The sequence below is a fragment of the Periplaneta americana genome, chromosome 10, assembly GCF_040183065.1.
Source record: "Periplaneta americana isolate PAMFEO1 chromosome 10, P.americana_PAMFEO1_priV1, whole genome shotgun sequence".
NCBI classification, from domain to species: domain Eukaryota; kingdom Metazoa; phylum Arthropoda; class Insecta; order Blattodea; family Blattidae; genus Periplaneta; species Periplaneta americana.
This window is the reverse complement of record NC_091126.1, coordinates 4,873,160-4,893,910: the sequence shown is the minus strand read 5'-3', so window position 1 is coordinate 4,893,910 and position 20,751 is coordinate 4,873,160. Positions and strand designations below refer to the sequence as shown.

General features: G+C 33.8%; 1 protein-coding gene across 2 annotated transcripts in view; it reads left to right on the top strand.

Moving 5' to 3' along the window:
• The first annotated feature begins 1,182 nt into the window (after positions 1-1,182).
• Positions 1,183-20,751, top strand: part of SH3PX1 (sorting nexin 33-like protein SH3PX1) — a 74,540-nt gene continuing 54,971 nt past the window's right edge. Inside the window, exons 1-4 of one of the 2 annotated variants that reach the window (XM_069836767.1) lie at positions 1,285-1,509; positions 1,721-1,873; positions 2,186-2,347; positions 17,652-17,783. In XM_069836767.1, the coding sequence (XP_069692868.1) occupies positions 1,859-1,873; positions 2,186-2,347; positions 17,652-17,783 (309 nt within the window). In that variant the 5' untranslated portion in view covers positions 1,285-1,509; positions 1,721-1,858. Of the gene's footprint in view, positions 1,510-1,720; positions 1,874-2,185; positions 2,348-17,651; positions 17,784-20,751 lie in introns of both variants that reach the window. The other variant, XM_069836768.1, reaches the window with a different exon arrangement.

Here is a 20,751-nt window from a genome sequence, read left to right as displayed (position 1 = left end):
AACTGTGCAGAAACAAAACTGTTAATTTGAAGTTCTTTGTGACTGTTAGAATGCATTATATCCTTAAATTTCACAATGAAATGTTTCAGTCTAAGCGAAAGGACATTAGATACCGGTTAAAGTTCTGTCACTTAGGCTGCTAAATTTCCAGAGAAATAAAGGTTAGGTCTACTTTTTTTTTTCAGAGGATATATTTTTAATTGTAGCTATTAATTTTGTTATTATTTTTATGTGTTATTTTACTAAAGACGTAGAAAAATTAAGTTTGTTTTAATGAAATTTATTGATCACGTTTTATTTTCAATTCTGGTGTGATTATTATTGCTTAGGCCTACTTTTTTCTTCAAAGGATATGTTTTTAATTATAGCTGTTAATTTTGTTGTTATTTTTATTTGTCGCTTTACTAGAGACGTAGAAAAAGTCTGTTACAATAAAATTTATTGATCACGTTTTATTTCCAATTCTGGTGTGATTATTATTGCTTAACCTCATCCCACTTTAAACTACGTAAGCATACACTACAAGTATCGGTACACGTAAGTTACTCCATTAATTCATATTTCCATTATTATTGTTGTAAAGAGAAATGCAAATTAATATTTATTGGTTTCATAGTTAATTATCGCTATCGCTATAATCTTGAATGAGTGAAGCTATTATAGTAAATTTCAGTTCGTTTTGCACAAAAAAAAATTATATTAACTTATTTCTTGCAGGTATCTTCGAGTTTTTGGTGGAATTTAATATGCATTCATTAATATAATAAATTAACTTTATGCATTTAATATTTCAATAATGGAAGGAAGGTGTTAATTTTTTCCAAAAGAACACGACAACGAAAGTGTAACATATTTTGTCGGCTGCTAGGAGAGAGATCTGCGATGATGAGGCGATAGTAGCTATCCTAGTGGTGGGCAACTACCGATGTTTGCATTTTTACTACATATTGAGCTTCGCGACTGTATATACGACCTAATTTGAAACGGGGGATTCTTAAACATAGTACGGAACAGGCAGGGCCGTTCAAATAAAAAGTAAAATCTCCCAAAAATTAAACAATTAAAAATGACAGCAGCTAAAAATGTCAAAAGACGATGTAAATCGTAATTTCCGCCAGAAAATCCGTCACCCTTCAAAGCCATTTTTTTCCCGTCCGCTACGTTGAAATTCCGTCAATTTCGTGGGAATTTCCGTCCAGTTGGCAACACTGTACGGCAGTGAACAAATTAACTCGTTGGAACAAATTGTTCCATGCTTCGCCATCTGTTGGTAGAGCTATGTTTTACTTGTGTTGTGAGAACAGCTGACTACAACTGCTATTATGTCTACTTCTGTCGTAATCACCCACTTGTCCTGATGTGAGAAAACTCCAAAGAAGTAGCCTATAATAAAAGTATTCCTTCGTAATGAACGTATCGTCGATAACTCATGAATATCTATAACCCACACAAATTACGGCGAGTGTTGAGTAGCGCGGATAAATACCATCTTTTAAAGGAGAAATCTCAGTGAGTTGTCATGTTGGGGTTTGTAGCTATATCCAATTTTTTTTTTTTGATAGCATACTTTATTTCACTGTATACATAAGGGCAACGAATTGCTGTTATATCATTAAACTCATATATTAATCCAGTCTTAACTACAAAGTTCCTTGCAACAACTATTTTGGTTTTGTGTTTGTGAATGTCTATTTAAAAAATGTGTGTATTTACTTTAAAGGGCTTGGTTATGACGACTGTGATGATTCATCTGTGACTCAAAATCAGAAAGTCTCATGTAATGTCATTATCAGACGTTATGAACTAAGCGTACTCCGGTTGTGACGTCAGTGTCAACAGTCAAGTGTCAATTGTCAAAATGGCGGGGGTTCGGGTGAGTTGATAAATCATGCCTTCGTTCTTCTAGAAATAAGCTGTTTGTGTTCGTAGTGTATCATAGCTTTATTTTCTGTTTATTGAAATGCCATTAAATAATATTGTAAAGTCTTGTTGAATTAGGTTAAAAAATAATTTCTTGCAAGGATTAGAGCGTGTTTGACACGTAGGCGTAGGTTATTATTCATATGAGCTAACATAGCATAGACTGATTTGAATTGTAACTGCAGTTTAATACAGGAGAAAATGAACTTATAATTACCTACGGTTATTTTTCGTGTGATTTTGAAAATGTAATGGTTATTTGCAGGTGCAAGCACTTTATGATTTTGCTGGAGAGCCAGGAACTGCAGAACTATCAATAACAGCAGGAGAGGTGCTTACAGTAACTCGACAAAATGTTGGGGAAGGCTGGTGGGAAGGTGTTAATCAAGCAGGTCAAACAGGCCTTTTTCCAGCTGCATATGTGGAGGTGAGGTTTTGTGTGCGTCTGTCAGTATTTTGTCCCTTCTAGTGAGCTGATTTACTTCCATGAGAGACAACATTATGAATTATCATGTTTCCTTGTGTATTGTAGTTCTAATGTATCATACGTTACTGGAATTAAAGTTTATTTATTCTTAGGATGCCAATAGAAATATTCTAACCTGGCTTTTTTTCGTGATAATTAATTAGTTTATTGCTTTTCAAACATGGGAACATGATGCACACTAATAGTAAAGGTAATTCGTATAAATTTTAGAAGATGGTTATCTTCCTTTCCCTCTACACACCCACACCTCCCTCAATTCTCCCGCCAAGGCGTAACAAAAGTCTAAATTAACCAAATATAACCTGTCACAAATTCTTATATGCAGGGTGTATAAGCGGAGTAAGCTTACGAAGAAAACTTCTTCAACGCTAGTTTAGCCCAATACTTAATATTAACACTTGCTGTATGCTTGTCTGTAAAATTATCATTTACCATCGCCTCCAGTTAGTCTTACGACTTTCGTAGTTCTGCTTGCGTTTAGAGTTTGTACAAGTGCATTAATGTATCCCAGACTCTCATTTTTATGTCTTCACCATAAACTTAACATCCTTTCTAATCAGCGGCGTGCGGTGATTACGTTTTCAGGGAAACAATTCTATGGAAACACTATGTAGGCAAAAGGCATCGAAGTCCAGTCGAGCAATGGCATACATGCAGGCACTGCTTCCCTTCACGTCACGCTACCGCACACCACTGTTTCTAATAATGAAATATAGTTTCGGGAACTTTTGATTGCTTCGTGTGCAGAAAGAGAGGTGCAACTATCCACGTTTGTCACTTTTTTCATGTTTATCTTGTTGATGATCTTCACATTAAGAGCTCCCTGTTTAATTCAAAATAAATTCGAAATATTTTATTCGTTGTGCCTCTAATTGTTAGATGTGTTGTTAAATTTTTATAAAACTGTTTATTGGTATTAGTAAACCACAAAACATAAATAGCCTATGTAAATATATTTAAACATTTCATGTTTTAAGCCAAAAGATATTTGACACATTGTTTATATGTTTCTGTTTTTTATACTGTAGTTTTTAATATTATTGCTTGAATGTCTATAAATTCTTTGGAAATATGTAAATATTACATTTTCTACTGGTTACAATTTTGATGAAAGAAAATATATAAATTAATCATCACAATTAAGAAAAAGGAGTAGGCTTATTTAAAGAATATGTGTGGCAATGTACACTTCCATGTTATGGCGTAGTCCAGTTTGAAAAAAATATTGGATTAAGTGTTATATAGTGCCGAATTTTCTAACACATTACGTTGTGACGTGTGAATTGTTTGTACTCATGATTGGTGAATGTATCCGTTATTAATTCAAAAAAGTTTGCGTGATCCCATTATCTAGGCCTAAAGTATTGCAAGTAAAAAATTGACGGATTTCAGTGAGGTGCGAATATACCAGTAATATTTTAAATACATTCTGGAACAAATTAAACGAATTCGTATCAGATTTGAGTTAGGTGGAAACTACGTACTAAAGTGTACCAGCACATAATTAAATCTTGCCAGTTTTTTCAATTACAATTTACATTTAGGTTTAGAAATTGTGTGACTTTGGCAAATGAAATGTATTCAAAATATCCTTCTTATGCAATTTAAGACATTTTCGTGCCCACTTGTCTGTTATATTATTTTTCATGATTGATCAGTACTAAAAGAAGACTGTGTTCAACATAGCCTATGTAAGATATCAATACCGACAAACATACCTGCATATGTGTATTCAGGCTATTTTTGTCATTTGGAATTTTACAGACTTTCAGAGCTTGCTAATGGCTATTACAACTCTGCAATAGCAGTTTGTATAGTATTTATTTATAAACATCTCTTCTTTTTAAAACTACATTATATATAATAGGGCCTAATAATCTTTCTTAATATAAGTGTTGCAAATTAAACTCAAATTGATAGTTTTTTTTTTCTTATTCAATACAGTGTGTCTACGTCAAATAAATATATCACATATCGGTACATGTTGTGTGAGGAAAGCCACTGGCAAGGCTTGCTGGTCCAGAGCTATGCTCGGGTGTGGGTTCGGTTCCCGGTTGGACTGATTACCTGGTTCGACTTTTTCCGAGATTTTCCTCAATTGTAAGATGAATATCAGGTAGGCTAATGACATTGGCAAATTCTCAGCCTCATCTAGTCAAATACCATCTCGCTACCACCAATTATTCCATCTAAGCAGAATAACTTAGTAATTGATACAGCATAATTAAATAATTGAATAAAAAACTGTTTTCAAATACAACACTGATGCATATTCTACAGGAAGACCGTTTTGGTATTTAGCAGTTAGATCTATTAATTTGTCTCATTGTGTGTCCTACACATTTGTGATAGATAAAGAACCAAAAGCAAGTACTATAAAACATGCGTAATTTGAGTGCCCTGAAAGAATGTATATTTAGAAATGAATTTACATTTACCCATATATCATTAATCAGCTTTAATTTATTTTTACACAGATTTCTTAATTTGTTTTTATAGTTTTCTTAACACCTTGTAGAAGCTCCACAATTGAGGAATTTTTCAAAAATATTCTATAGATCTTGGTATAACTGGCTGGTTCTGTATTGAAATTTTGTGTACTGAGTTAACTTAACAATGTGTAGGTATTATTCACATGGTTTGCCTTTCTTTCCCCTGTAAATCAGTGCTAACATTGAAAGTATGACTTCATACATAATTCCTTTTAATCAAAAGTGTCAGTACAATACCAGTGCCACTGTTGGAATCAGCAGGTGAAAATGTAAATGGCTATCGTAACTGACAAGGATAGTGCCCTGTGCTGTCCCACTTGGACGGAGGTATATCAAGCTGTGGCCCGTGAGGTGGGAATCTCATAGAGGGAATGTTAATGCAGAACACCCAAGAAATGAATCTTTGTGTTCTGGTAGTTCTGTAACTTCCCTTTTGTCTCCATATTACGGAATTATTTACTTCCTTTATAAAATACACAAAACTTGTTGGAATTTGTCTGTTTTCTTTCTCCTGATTCATAATTTAGCAAATGTTTTGGAGTTTTCAGATAATGTAGATCTATTAGGATTTTGACATATCAAGAGTTACAATAATGTTTATAATGTCTAATTCATTTATCACTTATAGAACAGTGTAACAGTAGTAATTAAGCCACTGACAATAGGAAGATAGACTCGAAGTATGTCGTGGTTTCAATTCTGCTTCAATTCATTGAATGGTCGAATTTCTTCCGAAGTTTTCCCCAGTTGTAAGGTGATTGTCAAGTAATTCCTTGGTGATTCCTTGTTAGGGTTACCATGCATGCATGCGTCATGGAAGAAGATGACATATCTTATCAAAAATGAGGACACGTCGTATTGACAAAAATGTTAACATAATAATCATTTTTAAGACAAAACTATATTTTGCATTGGGAAGCAAGAAAGAGAATAACTTCAGCATTACATTCACACATACATAACGTATATTACTATCAGATTAACTAGCTGACAACAATTAAAAGGAAGTGAACATGAACATTTAGGCTAATTATAATTAAACTTACCTAAAGTAGTGAATTTTCCATGCTTACAGTTTAGTTAATTGGAGAAAGTTGGGTTTGCAGTGAAAGACCTCCTTTGGACAGAACATTGAATGAAATGAACAGTTTAGTTTATCTAAATGCGTCATTTCAAGTTCAGTCGCTGTCATCACATTCATACAGTATTTCATTATTTGCCTTTTCACTTTTGTGCCAAGAATAGGCCTATTCAATGGATGATGAAATCTCCCCCAACATTTTTTTTTTTTTTTGTTTCCCAATATGTATTCATAGAAATTCCCACAGTTCAGATGCTTAAATTTGTGTCACACACACACACACACACACACACACACACACACACACACACACTATTCCTTTCATAATTTCTATGTTAAATCTCATCTTGTCCTTGATGCAGAATGCATTAAGAAGACAAAAGAAGCATTGTGACTAGGAATAACAAAATAAAATTCAGCAATTTTCGGAATGGCACACAAGACTTGGAGACAGATTGAAGTGTTCACACTACACTTCACTAGCTGGTTACGTTTGTTTCTTGTCACAGGTGTTAAAAATGTTTGCAATTACAGAACTGATGAAAGCACTGTACAGCATTAACTATAACATTTGTTTGTTCATGGAGATAAACAATACTGGCACTCTTAACAGTTGTATCCACTTCAATGGTTTGAATTGTTGATATTGAACCAGCCACTTCTGAACATACTATATACAGATCCGATTTCCTTCTGAAAGCTGTCACATTCTTGAGAGTAGCCTTCTTCTCTTTCCTGTTTCATTATGTCATTATGCTTTTTATTTTAATTTACTTATACTTCTGATTATTCGTGTCTTGAAGTGTTTCTAAAGTGTATTCCAAAGTGGAAACTGTTTCACAGACGGAATTCGATTCCTTCTCTAATTCTAGTGTATATATATATATATATATATATATATATATATATATATATATATATATATATATATTTACTTGGTTAATTAATGATGCTGTATCAACTACTAGCTTATTAGCGTTGATGGGATTGGTGATAATGAGATGGTATTTGGCGAGGTGAGACTAAGGATTTGCTGTAGATTACCTGACATTTGCCTTATGGTTGGGGAAAATCCTCAGCGTAGAAGACTCAACCAGATAATCAACCCAAGCGGGGATCGAACCCGCACCCAAACACAACTCCGGATCAGTAGGCAAGTGCCTTATCCGACTGAGCTCTGCCGGTGGCCAATATATTCTTATGTTATGGAAGGTTGACATTAATGAGTGAACAAATGATAACCTTGCTTCACTCAGGTCATTCTCAAAGGATCTTTTATTGCCACAGAAATAGAGCTTTGAGAAGAAAAGTATGATGCAGAAGCTGGAGACATACGGATCAACCTCTCAATGCAAGAAAATAGTGATAACGATCTAGTTTTGGTATGAAATAACAACTGTTGATATGTGACCTGTACAAAATCGTAGAATTTAAAAAAATTTTTTCTCTATGTACAGTATAAATAGAAAAATGATTGAATATCTTCAATACATTTATTCTCTGAAGCCCTCTCAATTCCACCAAAATTTCTATTTGTATGATCACCAGCAAATGCTACCACTTTCTTTACAATACAAAGTTTATATTACAACCATCAGTTGCAATACCACTCAAAACTTCTACTATTACATCTACTGATGTGGTGATAAAATAGCTTCAGCTTTAATACGAGCTCATGAAGTTTGCTTAGATATAGCAGAGTCTTCATAGGTAATTTTTAAATTTAATATTGTGAACAGTCCATTGATTTAAAACTATGGTGGTGATGCACAACATGAAAAACCAGAGTAGGCTAACTTAGTCAGTTGCATGGACTAAGTCATTGTGTTTTTTTTTTCTTTTGAAGTAACTTTGAATGATGAGCTAACACTTTGTAGATGTTTTCTGTGATTAGCACTTTTGTCATATGCTTCTAGACCCAGCACACCTAAAAAATTCATGTATTCTGATATTGAACATGTAGAAATATTTCCGTAAATCTGACAAATAATAATAAAATGGCTTACCTTTATTAGCAGATGAAATGTATGTGTTCCAGTGGGATAAAACAAACATTCTGCCTCACTTTAATTTCTTCCCTTCTTAAACACTTAAAATATTTCTATAAGCAAGTCATTAAACATGGATTTTCTTTTTGGCATTCTGCTTGAAATAGAAATCAGTATTATCTACACCATAGATCAACTTGAAATTAAAAAGTTAAAATTAATGATGATTCAAACACTTGTGGCATTCTAACAACCTGCAACCAGCATGGATATGGAATGCTTGTCGACTATCAACACAGTAGGACAGTTTCAGGGCAGGCGTATCACGTGACTGTTCATTGTTAATTGTAACATTTTAAAATGTGTATGAATTAATTTTCGTTGGGAAAAGATATATCCAGTATACTTAAGAATTAAGATTCTAATATATTTAAATAAGAATTCATACACACTCTGTGGCGCTACATTTCTTGTACAACCTTGGCCGCCCTACGTATGTCCTTCCAGGTACTTATGTCCTCTACATATCTTCTCCATCTCTTTACTTCCATCCTTTCCAGATCACTCTCCACCCCATAAATAAGAATTTTGTAATAAACATTATTGAAATACAATATATTTCAGACTATTATTGTGTGTGTCAGGACATAACAAACATGGGGACTCTGAACACAAATGAGTGACAAGGGAGAAATGCATGCTGTGACAATATATATATATATATATATATATAGAGAGAGAGAGAGAGAGATATTATGCGCACTAGATGTAGACAAGAAAAACTATGCTTTGTTGAAATGCATGAAACAGTTTTTGATGTTTTATATTCTTTTTGTATTGTATTTATTGATAAATGTGCAGAGTATGTAAGTACTTCATAATCCCGACATATCACTACTAGACCGCATTTAAAAATACGTTTTTTTTTGTGAGTCAAAAAGAGGATATTTCACCTTTTTTTTTTTTTCGTGAAATCCGCCCTTTACTTAAAAAGAGGACATGTCCAGGGAAAAGAGGACTTAACGCTAACTCTTAGGCTGGGTGCACACAGAATCAGACGCAGCACAACGCGACATTTTGTCTGTTGGTACTTGTCTCCCATTGATTTCTTATGATGCGATGCACACAGAATCAGACGTGGCACGACGGTCGCGAGGAGACACAAAGAGACAACATCGAATGACTGCTAGAAGTTCGTCGCGAGGAGACTGTCTGATAGCTGCAGTGTACTGCACATGCGTTAGTAGTGGCTATGATTGCACGCTTTCACTATCTACGAATGCTGCTGTTGTGTAGTGCACATTATTCATAATGGAGCTGGATGCGGATAAATTAGTTGTTTTAGTATAGGAAAGATACGTGCTGTACAATCTTTGAAACAATATGACGACAATAATGTGGTTTCTAAAAAAAAAAATCTGAAAAATTGCAAATGAGATGAAAGCACCAGGTAAATAACAATAACACTGCGTAACAAATTTTAACTTTTTTTTTTTTTTTTTTTTTTTGGGCTGGGCATGTGATACAGGTTTTCTATATAATTTAAGCCTCCTGAATACGAATATGACAATAAAAAATAGTTGTTAGTTACGGTTTTTGAGAAATTTTCGAATTTATATCTATTCAAAATATTGCTTTATATAATGACAATAAGGTTAAATATTCACTGTTCAGAAGTTTACAGCTTTCTTTTTCTGCATTTTATTTTACACTGGGCATCAGGTATATCAAGAGTTAAAGTCCAACAATAGTCTGCTAGCATATTGGTACTCCACTGTCCTTGGTATCTTTTTTCCATAGTTGAAATTTCTTGATGAAAGCGCTCACCATGCTCATCACTGAAATCGCCACAATTCTCGGGGAAAAAGTCAAGGTGGGAGTGAAGGAAGTGAATTTTCAGGGACATGTTACAACCCCTAATTTCATACACCAACAGTAAATTATTCATTAGTTCTTTATAGTTATCACTTCTACAGTTACCCAGAAAATTTAATACAACTTCCTTGAATGCAATCCAGACGGCTCTCTCTTTTCCTTCCAACAAAGATTCGGTGTGACTGCCCTTCATTATTTCTCTAATTTGTGGTCTATTCAGAACTCCCTCTTTTATTTTTGAGTCATTAATAGCAGGAAATTTTTCCTGGATATGTTTAAATGCTTCAGATTTATGATTCATCCCTTTAACAAAATTCTTCATTAACGCTAACTTAATGTGTAAAGGGGTAAAATTACTTTGCTTTCAGGTACAAGGGGTTGATGTATAATATTTTTTTTCTCTGGCTCTAGTGTTCGTTGTTTTATTTCATAATGCTTATCTCGAGCACGACTGTCCCATTCGAACAGAAAGCAGCAAAATTTTGTGTAGCCTAATTGCATTCCAAAAAGCAATGCTACAACCTTCAAATCTGCACATATAAACCATTTGTATTTTGAATATTATCATTAAAGCACACTTTAAAGAAATACACGTCTTAGACAGAATACTAGCACCACGGAATTCTCCTGGTAAACGGAAGTGATTTCATACGGCGAACTGTTTCTTCTCCTCCAAATGGAACCGAAAAGGGCAATAAAACAATTTCCGCTTCTAGAAGTGGTTTTGATATATTGGTCTATTGCAAAATATAAACTACAATAATGCAATTAAAGCTCACAGTGAAATAAATACACATCTCAAGTAAAATCAGATAAACTTAATCGATTTCATACCACGAACCTGTTTCACCTCCTCCAAATAGACTCGTAAAACGGCAATAAAATAATTTCCGTTTCTACAAGTGCTTCTAACATGGTGGCCTACTTATATAGGGTGGTTCAAAAAGAGCGCCGGATTTGAAATGGCTGGTAAATTTTCATTTGTCGGTTGGTGACATTGTTTTGTTTAGTTTCTATTTCCAGGAACATTCTGATTGGTGACTCAGTTTGAATTTCTTGCATTCTCGCATTCTGTGTCTGACAATGGAGCAGTTCACTTGTGCGCAACTTGTGTTATCAGAATGGAGAAAGTTATGCTGCAACTGTCAGGCGACTTCGCGTGATTCTAGGGCGTAATGAAGCACCGAATGAATCAACAGTTCGCAGACTTATGAAAAACTTCTTTGAGACGGGTTCAACAGTAAACCTTGAAAGTCCTGGGTGTCGTCGTTCTGGCCGATCTGAGCAGAACATTGCGGTGTGGCTGCTAGCCCAATGAAATAAATTCGTCGACGTTCCCAACAGTTGGGCTTCAGTATGGAGAATTCTCTGGTATGATCTCAATTACCATCCCTACAAAATTCAGTTGATCCATGAGCAGTTCCCGGATCGCCTCATTTCGCGCAATGCTGATCATCAATGGCCACCAAGGTCATGTGACTTAACTCCTTGTGACTTTTTTCTTTGGGGCCATCTTAAATCATTGGTGTATGCCAATAAACCCCGAAACATCCATGACTTGAAGGAGGAAATTGGACGAGTTGTCGGCGAAATAGAAGTGGAAACTTGTGCAGTCGTGCAGTCATAGTGAATTTCATGGACAGAGTTCTTGCATGCCAGTGCAGTAGAGGAGGTCATATGGCCGACATCATGTTTCATACATGAAATGGGAAGGTTATATGAACATGTTTATGTGTTTTGTTTCTGTTTATTTTAGAAATAAACTTCTTAATTTGATATATCAAACCCGGTTCTTTTTTTGAACCACCCATTACTAGTATTTTTTTTCATATAATGAGTCTTCACATTTGTAAAACAAAATAGTTACACACGAAATACGGTGATTTTTTAAATAAAATGCAAAGCAAATGAATTAGGCCTGTATTGTATATCTCGAAAACCCGAAGTGCTTGTTATATTTAATTCAGAAGGTCGAAATTAGTAAGAATTTGTTAGTTTTATGTCTGGCGCAATATAACTGTTGACCAGTGTAATTTGTAGTAAGCCTAATTCTCTGCTCTACACTATCACTCGTTATTGATTTAATAAATTATTTTTCTTTATTGTGAGTCGTGCAGTAGACATAAACATACAAAATGACGTTTGTGTAGTACATTAGTAGTATTTAATTTTAAGACTCTTTGAATCATATAGATTTTTGGGCATATTAAGCGTCCTTTGGAAATAATAACCAAATACAATAGAATTTTTCATATAGACAGTCCTCTTTCATTAACGCCATTTTCTAGCCTAGGCCAGTTTTTCAAACCCACACACCCAGCAAATCAGTTGTCGTGAGCAGACAGTTTTAAGCTGTCTCGAGGCATTGTAAAGCAAAACGTAGCGTCGCATCGCATCGCGTCTGATTCTGTGTCACCCGACCTTATCCTTGAACTCATATTACCAAATGCCATCTCGCTATTGTCAATTCCAGTAACAAGCAAAATAAATCTGTAGTGTTTGGAATAAAAAAAAGATGATAGTTTTCTAATGCTTAAAAATGTGTTAATCATTGTACGAAAACTTTTGAAGAATAATATTGTAAGACTGAAGGAGTATTGCAAAGATAATGAGCAGCTTTGAATTTATTACTCTGGTAGCATTATTGTTGCCAGTAGAGTTCACTTGTTATCGGTTAAGTGGCATAATGACTTGAACTCCGACTATACTGTATGATCTGAGTGATGTTTGTCATGTCTTGTGAGGTCACTGAAGCTAGTTGAGTAAGAGCAGACTGCCGTACTGCATGAAGACTAGACTTACGACCATGTGATACAAAAGCCACTTGCCAAATGGAAAAGCAATATTATTTTGAAATGACATATATAGGACTATGAGAAGGAGCATAATAAGGATCACAATGGCTACAAATTGATGTGAACAGGATATTTACACTTGGGAAAGTTTAAATGCCATGTATTGTGGGTCCCTATCACTATGGTATGGGACGTCCTCAGGTTGCGGATAGCCTCCATATATGGAGGGTAGCTGCGAATATATTGAATAAACAGTTGCGGACAGTTGATAAGGGGTAGTCCTCCACTTGGGGGTTGGGCGACGGTCTAACAACCCATCACCGAAAAAACAGGTTGTTATGAAACCCCAACATAAGCCTTGCAATGGGACAAAGTATATGATTATGTCTCGTGATCAGGACATAGTACGAAATGGAAATATAAAAATGGGAAATTTATCCTTTGAAAAGGTGGACAAACTCAAATACAGTATCTTGAAGCAGCAGTAATATATGTAATTGACACTTGAAAAGAAATTAAATGCAGAATAAATATGGAAAATGCTTGTTATTATTCAGTTGAGAAGCTTTTGTCATCCAATCTGCTCTCAAAATAGCTGAAAGTTAGAATTTATAAAACAGTTATATTACTGGTTGTTCTGTTTGGTTGTGAAACTTGGATTCTCACTTTGAGAGAAGAACAGAGGTAAAGGGGTTCGAGAATAAGGCTCTTAGGAAAATATATAGGGCTAAGAGGTATGAATTTACAGTAGAAGTTGCACAACATAGAACTGCAAGCATTATATTTTTCACCTAACATAATTCGGGACATTAAATCCAGACATTTGAGATGGGCAGGGCATGTAGTACATATGAGTTAATCCAGAAATGCATATAGAGTGTTAGTTGGAAACCCTGAGGGGGGAAAAGACCTTTGTGGAAGCCGAGATATAGGTGGGAGAGTAATATTAAAATGGATTTGAGGAAGGTGGGATATGATGGTAAGAAATGGATTAATTTTGCTCACGATAGAGACCAATGGCGGGCCTATATGAGGGTGGCAATGAACCTCTGGGTTCCTTAAATAAGTAAGTAAAATTTAAACGCAAATTTGTTATTGTGTAATTGGTGCTTTTGTAACATATTCGTTATTTAGAGGTTTCATTGAGAACCCAAAGTAATACGTATTCCACAACCATCATAATTATTTGAAAATATTCATCATGTTAAGGAAAAAAGACTTAAGTCTCTTTCCATTATGTCAAAAAAAGTAATGAATAAATTTTAAAGTAAAAAAGAAATATGAAATTTATATTTTCGCTTTGCAGAAGAAAATAAAACCTTATATTACATTGAATATTGTCTGCAGGACAGTGTGACCATTATTAATCCTCATTTAACAAACCTCTCAAACTAAAAGCCTGTGTTTTGTTGATATGAAGTCCCGGGATGTGGAACATAATTATAAATGAGTTTATGGACTATAAATATTAAGTATACAATATTTTAAAACTGTTATATAGTGTTATTCAGTTTTGGAAATTGAATGGAGAATAGGCTATATAAATAAAGGAAAGTAACTGGGTTAGTGTATTATCCTTAACCAACACCACAGAACACCAGTGGGAAGCTAGTAGGAAAACAGAATATTTCCAACAATCTGGTCACTAGAAGAAGAACAACAACAACAAGAAGTAATTGGAATGCTCATTTCTGTTTTTGGAGCAGTAATCATTTATGTAAAACAAAAAAAAAAATTCTTAAATCAATATTGTAGAGCATTCTGTTCTATGGGAAAAATTTGTGGATTGATGTCATTCAACATTTCTCGTGTCAAAATACTTTCCTCATGTAATAGTATCTACGTACTACTTTACAAATTGTTTCACATGCTGGGACCCTCACACCAGGAAATTTTTTTACAAACAGTCTTCAAATTTAATGAGCACATTTTGTATGTACGTAAGACACATACATGAACACACAGTGTTCATATATATTTTTTAATATTCTTTATTTGCCTGAAGGTACAATAGTACAAGAGGCCTCGTCAATGTAATAATATAAAATGCAATGTGTCAGTATTAAAAAAGATTTAAAATTAAAAAAATAATAAAATTCAACTAAAATAGTACATCATTTTCAAAAAAAAATTATTCATATTGTAAAAAGGATTACTTTGTAGCCATCTCTTAGTCTGAAGTTTGAATTGTGTGTCATTTTGTGCCTTTATATTTGCAGGTATCTTATTATATACTTGTAATGCAGTAATTACATAACTAGATTGTGTTTTTTTGCAATCTGACAAATGGTACGTTTAGTTGATCAGTATTTCTAGTTTTATAGTGATGCAGATCTTCTATAATGATATAATTAGTGATATTCTCTCTTACATGCATTAGAAGTTAAAAAATATATAGATTGTACAATGTCATAATCTTATTTTTGAAAAGAGATCTACATGATAGTCTCGGTGGTGACATTGTTAAAATATGAACATTTATGACATTATTTTGAGTTTGTTTCAAACTCAGAGTTAACACATGAGTTTTTTCGTCATTAACAATAAATTAATTAATTGAAAACCACTTTCTTATTTCAGCAAATACAGCTTGCTTCATAAAATCTAACTCGGCAATATTAATATGTGTGTTTTGACAGTTGTTGTATCAGTAGTATATATTATAGTTTTAGCTGACACATTGTATGGCAAGTCATTTATCATAACCAGACACAAGAGAGGACCAAGAATGAAATCCTGAGGAACACCACGTTTGATTGGAGCTACAGCACTTTTTTTTTCCATTTACATCAACAATATGGGAATGTCCAAGCAAATATGAACGGAAAAATGTTTGCTCTATCCTCCTTATGCCATAGTATGCAAGTTTCATTAACAATACATCATACAGAATGGAATCAAATGCCTTACCTAAATCATTAAATATGGCATATGTATAATTTATATTTTCAAAGGCTATATATAGTTAGTTCTCAATAGTTCATCAGTTGCATCCTGAGTAGTTTTTCAGGACAGGAACCAAATTGTGAAGGAATAGTAAGCTCATGTAGTTCAAAATATTCTCTCAACTGTAGAAGTAAAACACTCTAGTATTTTACCAAAAATGTGTAAAATAGCAATTGGTCTATAATCTCTTTCACCTTTCTTATAAACAGGACAGTTTTTTTGCTAATTTAAATTCCTGAGGAAAAATTCCATACTTTAAACATGTGTTAATGGAAACAGTAAGTGGCAAAAGTATATGATATATTACATTTTTTACTGAAGTATTACTTATACCACAAATATCCATACCATTGGAATTTTTTTAAGTACATTTAAAACCTTTATTTCTGTTACTGAAAACTCATACCCTGAGGAACAGAGTTATTAGATAGCAGACTTGAGCTGGTACACCACAGGTGTCAGAAACTAACTTTGTTTTACAACATATGTCACCAATACAATTTGAAAAATAATTTACAAATTCTTCTGGAGAAATAGATATAGCAATTTTATGAGTTGAGCTATGTGTTTCAGCCTTTATAATGTTCCATACAGCTTTATATTTTTATTATTGGACTTTTTAATATAACTCATATTGTTAGCTAACTTAACATTCCTCAGAGCTTTCATGTATGTATTTCTATAATCTTTATATAACATTCAAGATTCTTGTGATTTTATTACCTTAAAAACAACGTTTAATGTCATTACCTTTTTCTTCATTTGTTCTAAATTGGTATTATGCCATTTATTTGATGGTCTAACTTTCTTTCTTTCCTTAGTATTGTTTACATTTACAGCTTTAGTTTTATGTTGGGAACTGTTAAAACGAGGTTTTACTGTAGATGCATTTTCAAGTTCAGATCTCATTTATGGGAAGTGTGTTATTAAAAGAAGACCAAATAAAACAGTTCCCAACTTACTGTAAAACTGAAGCAGCACAAGTCAGAAAGTTAAAATATACCACATAATTAAGTCCCATCAGGAATTAAATCATTACAATTTCATTACAGAATCTAACAAAACAAACTCAAACAAGTGAAATTACAGCAATACCTAAGTAACGGTATCTCGTGACAAATTAAAGCATAACATACTCCATTACAAGACCAAATAAAAAAGTTCCCATCACAAAATTGAAATGATACATACTCAGATAAGTTGAAATACGCCACACACTTAAGTAATAATGTTTATATTCCAAAATAATAGAAACAAGTGAACAAGGTATTAATGAAAATTAGCATTTCATAAATAAATTTATATCCAAAATAATAGAAACAAGTGCACAAGGTATTAATGAAAATAAGCATTTCATAAATAAGATCTGAACAATAGGCCAAAAGATTGAAAATGCAAAACGACGTTTTCACTTCACTACTCACACATAGTCCAATAAATTGCCATAAAGTCTTCTTCCATAAATTCTTCCAGTTCCATTTCCTGTTGTAGTCCATAAGTAGAAATACTACAGTACTGATGGCCCAGATTCAGGGTGCGCTGATCAACTTGCTTGTTATAACATCACTTAAGGTGCAAATACTCGTAAGCCTCAAAATTTTCGAAATTGAGTTTTTGGTACCGTTGAATTTTTGTAAGTGATGTGCATCTACCTGCTAAGTCTCGTAAGCCCGCAAGTAATGGCGACAGAAAACAATTTTTTCATTCTGTAAAATTTTGCTTTTATGGTATACAAGCATTTGCAACTTAAACAATGATTAGTTGAAGTTTTTTTTTTTTTTCCCCCAAATTTCCTGTACTTTGTTACTTTCTGTTAGTCGAGGGATGATGGCACATATGGAACATACATTAGTAATAGACCTACAAGGAAGTATTGCTCCCAACATAACATTGTACAATTTTGAAACAGCTTGTGTGTATCAATTTAGTAACACATATTTGTGTGTATGTTGCTTTATGTGTTTGTATGTTTGCTTGACTTTTGCTTGGTTGTGGCTTTTGGTATTGGTTGAGAGATATAACTTACTGACTATAAGATAGAAGCCATATGTGAGGATTTTTTTATAGGAGGTTAAAGGGAGCCAACCCCCTGCAATGCCTCCACCACCCCTCCCAGAAGCATTCACAGATCCTAGTCAAGATTGGGGTACTGAGCAAGATGCGTGGGGCAGCCAGACAGATGCACAACAGCAGCAACAGGTATACCTCTTTCCATCCTCTTCAGAAAACAATTACGAGAATAGCATCATTTTGGGATATATAACTTCATTTGTACAAAGGATTATTCAGTTGCATTACAGTTATATATTTTGCTTCACAAATGTCACTTTCAGTGTTGTTTGTTCTTTTAAATTTTTTAATCAGAACATCCATGACATCATATTCTGTTGGACACTAACCTCTTCATATGAAAACTGTACTTTGTATGTAAGGTAAGAATTAAGATATACGTAAGGTCTGTAATTTCATCGACCAGCAGCTGTGCAACACTGATGCACAACATGTCCCACAATAATACACTGCTCTTCCCCCCCCCCCCCAAATATGTATTTCATATTGTGGATGTGGAATTTTGTCACGTTACATGTGATAACTGTGGCTATGCATAAATCAAAGCAGAACGAATTTCCAGAATTAGATGACATAACAATAGAAACAAAAGTGAACAAAATTGGTGCAAATCTCTATGTTCTTATAAGTGTTTAAATGATTTCTGAAGCTTTCCTCCATTTTTTATGATTCTTTTATTCTGAACAACTGAAATCTGTTAAAGACGCAATGTGAAAAAACAGTAAATGATACAGTGGTTACGAATTTCTGAGGAGCAGTGGGAGAAGTGGGAAAAAAATACTCCAAGATTTTCTCCTGGCATACTGGTACCTCTCCCTTACAACATACACGTACATGATATACAGTGAATTGTTACATACAGTCAATAACGCGAATCTTTGAAGCTTACACAAAACATTCAATTTCTTATTAAATAATTTGAAGTTACTTCAGTTATTTACTAGATTATTTTGCAATGTCCATTGAGACTTAGGCCTTATCACTTAAAATAATGTTAAAGTGAAGCACCTTACTTAATTATTAATAAAAAGTGCACCAACAACAAAAGAGATCTTACAAAAGTATGCTGAAGCAGAAATTTAACTTCTGATTTGAGACCCGTCATCTTATTCATGTAGAAACTCCCAGATTGCTTTCAATCCTGGAAGAGCAACATCTGATATCTTTCGTCCTGAAGCATTAAAGCTCAAAATTCAAACCAGAACCAAACATTGCCAATACTGCTTTAAGGAAAATTGCTGAAGAGCAGTGCAATATTAATTCACTGCCTATATTGTTAATGATTAAAACTTTATTTCTATCACTAATAAGCACTCAAAATAGTATGTAACCTTATTTAAATAATAGATAAATAACGATATTTGTCACTGACAAATATAAGGTTATTCAAAAGTAAGTTCCCATTTTGAAATGGTAATAAGTTTGTCAAATTTTTAGATTCCAGAAAAATAAAAACACCAATTTTTTCATAAAGAAATGGGATTTTATTAAAACACGAAAAAAATTAAATATAACCACCACCGTGTTGTTCAATAAGAAATAATCTTTCTTCTATGCTATAAACGACATAAGTAAGCACATTCCTAGGGATGTTTTCAATGACATCTTATATTGACTGTTTCAGTTCCTCACTTGTACTAGGTTTACTAAGAAATACCTTTTCTGTTAGATAACCCCATAACCAGTAGTCAGCTGAATTTATGTCTGGTGACTTAGAAGGCCAACTGTTCAGAAAATACTTACTAATTACACGATCACCAAATGTATTACGCAATAGTGTTTTTACATTATTGTGTATGTCAAGTGGAGCGCCATCTTGCATGAAAACAATGTTTTCGATTTCATGATTCTGAAACGCTGGTACTGCAAAGTCTTGCAACATTTGAAAATATTGCTACCCGGTTACCGTCAACTGTTTTTGTTTGTCCATTTTTAATTTCTTCATTGAAATACAGTCCTGTTGTGAAATGTGACGTAAAATCACACCAAACAGTAACCTTGATATCATGTAACCCTTACTGAATAATTGTGTTCAGATTATCTTCTGCCCATATCCTGCAAGTATGAGTGTTAACATCTCCATTCAATTCGAAATGTGCCTCATCTGTCTATTTCTCAATCCATGTAATGTTCCATATCTTCTCGTTGCATATGCATATTGTCTGTTGCATTCGTAATAGCACTGGAGGAGACCAATTCGAACTCGTAAAGGTAAAACCATTGTAAAAATAATTAAATTACTCTCCTACAACTGCTGTCTGTACTCTGAACAACAATTGAATACGTCCACGGAATAAGGGTATATGTTGCATGGTTTCCCTATGTACTTATACCCTTATTCTGGGGGAGGGTATGCAATTATTGTTTATACAAGCATGACACAGTTACCATAGCAATGAAACACGCATCGATAAAAAACGCCAATCCTTCTAAACAGTAATGGTATCTATATGAAACCAAACTACTGATATGTACAGAAGATACAACTGTTTCAAAATGGGAACTTACTTTTGAGTAATACTATATTTTAAAAGAATAACATCTGATGACAAAGTCGCTAAATTTGCAACAACGGCCACCACAAGCTACAAATCACAGCTTTCTATTCTTGAAATACTACCGTTGTAAGCATTCCAGGGGTTGAGATATCAAATAAACATGTCTAAATACGCACTGAATACAGTTCCAGAAGGCTGTGGTTTAGACTTACGAAGCAAACAGATAGTACTCTTTGCTGTGAAGGAATTTATATACAAATTTTTACGAATCACATTTTTTCAGTGACGGTTTGTCATTTTTTACTTACGGTATGTTTTCTGGCTTTAGAAACCAGTGGCGGTATTCCATATCAGCACATACCATCTCACTTCTCTCACTGCTTAGGAGTGGTAAGTCCTTTCTTCGTGTAGGGTGGAAATATTCCCAGGGTTTCATATTGTATATTTACAGCAATGACAAACTCCATTTTCTGATTGTGTAATCTCCATGCAAAATTTACCTTTCATCTGTTTCTCGTCCACAAAATCTTCATTTTTTCTAGGACCTCTAGAGACTATAGAGCTCTTTCTAATGAAGTAGGAAATATTCCCTGCAGACA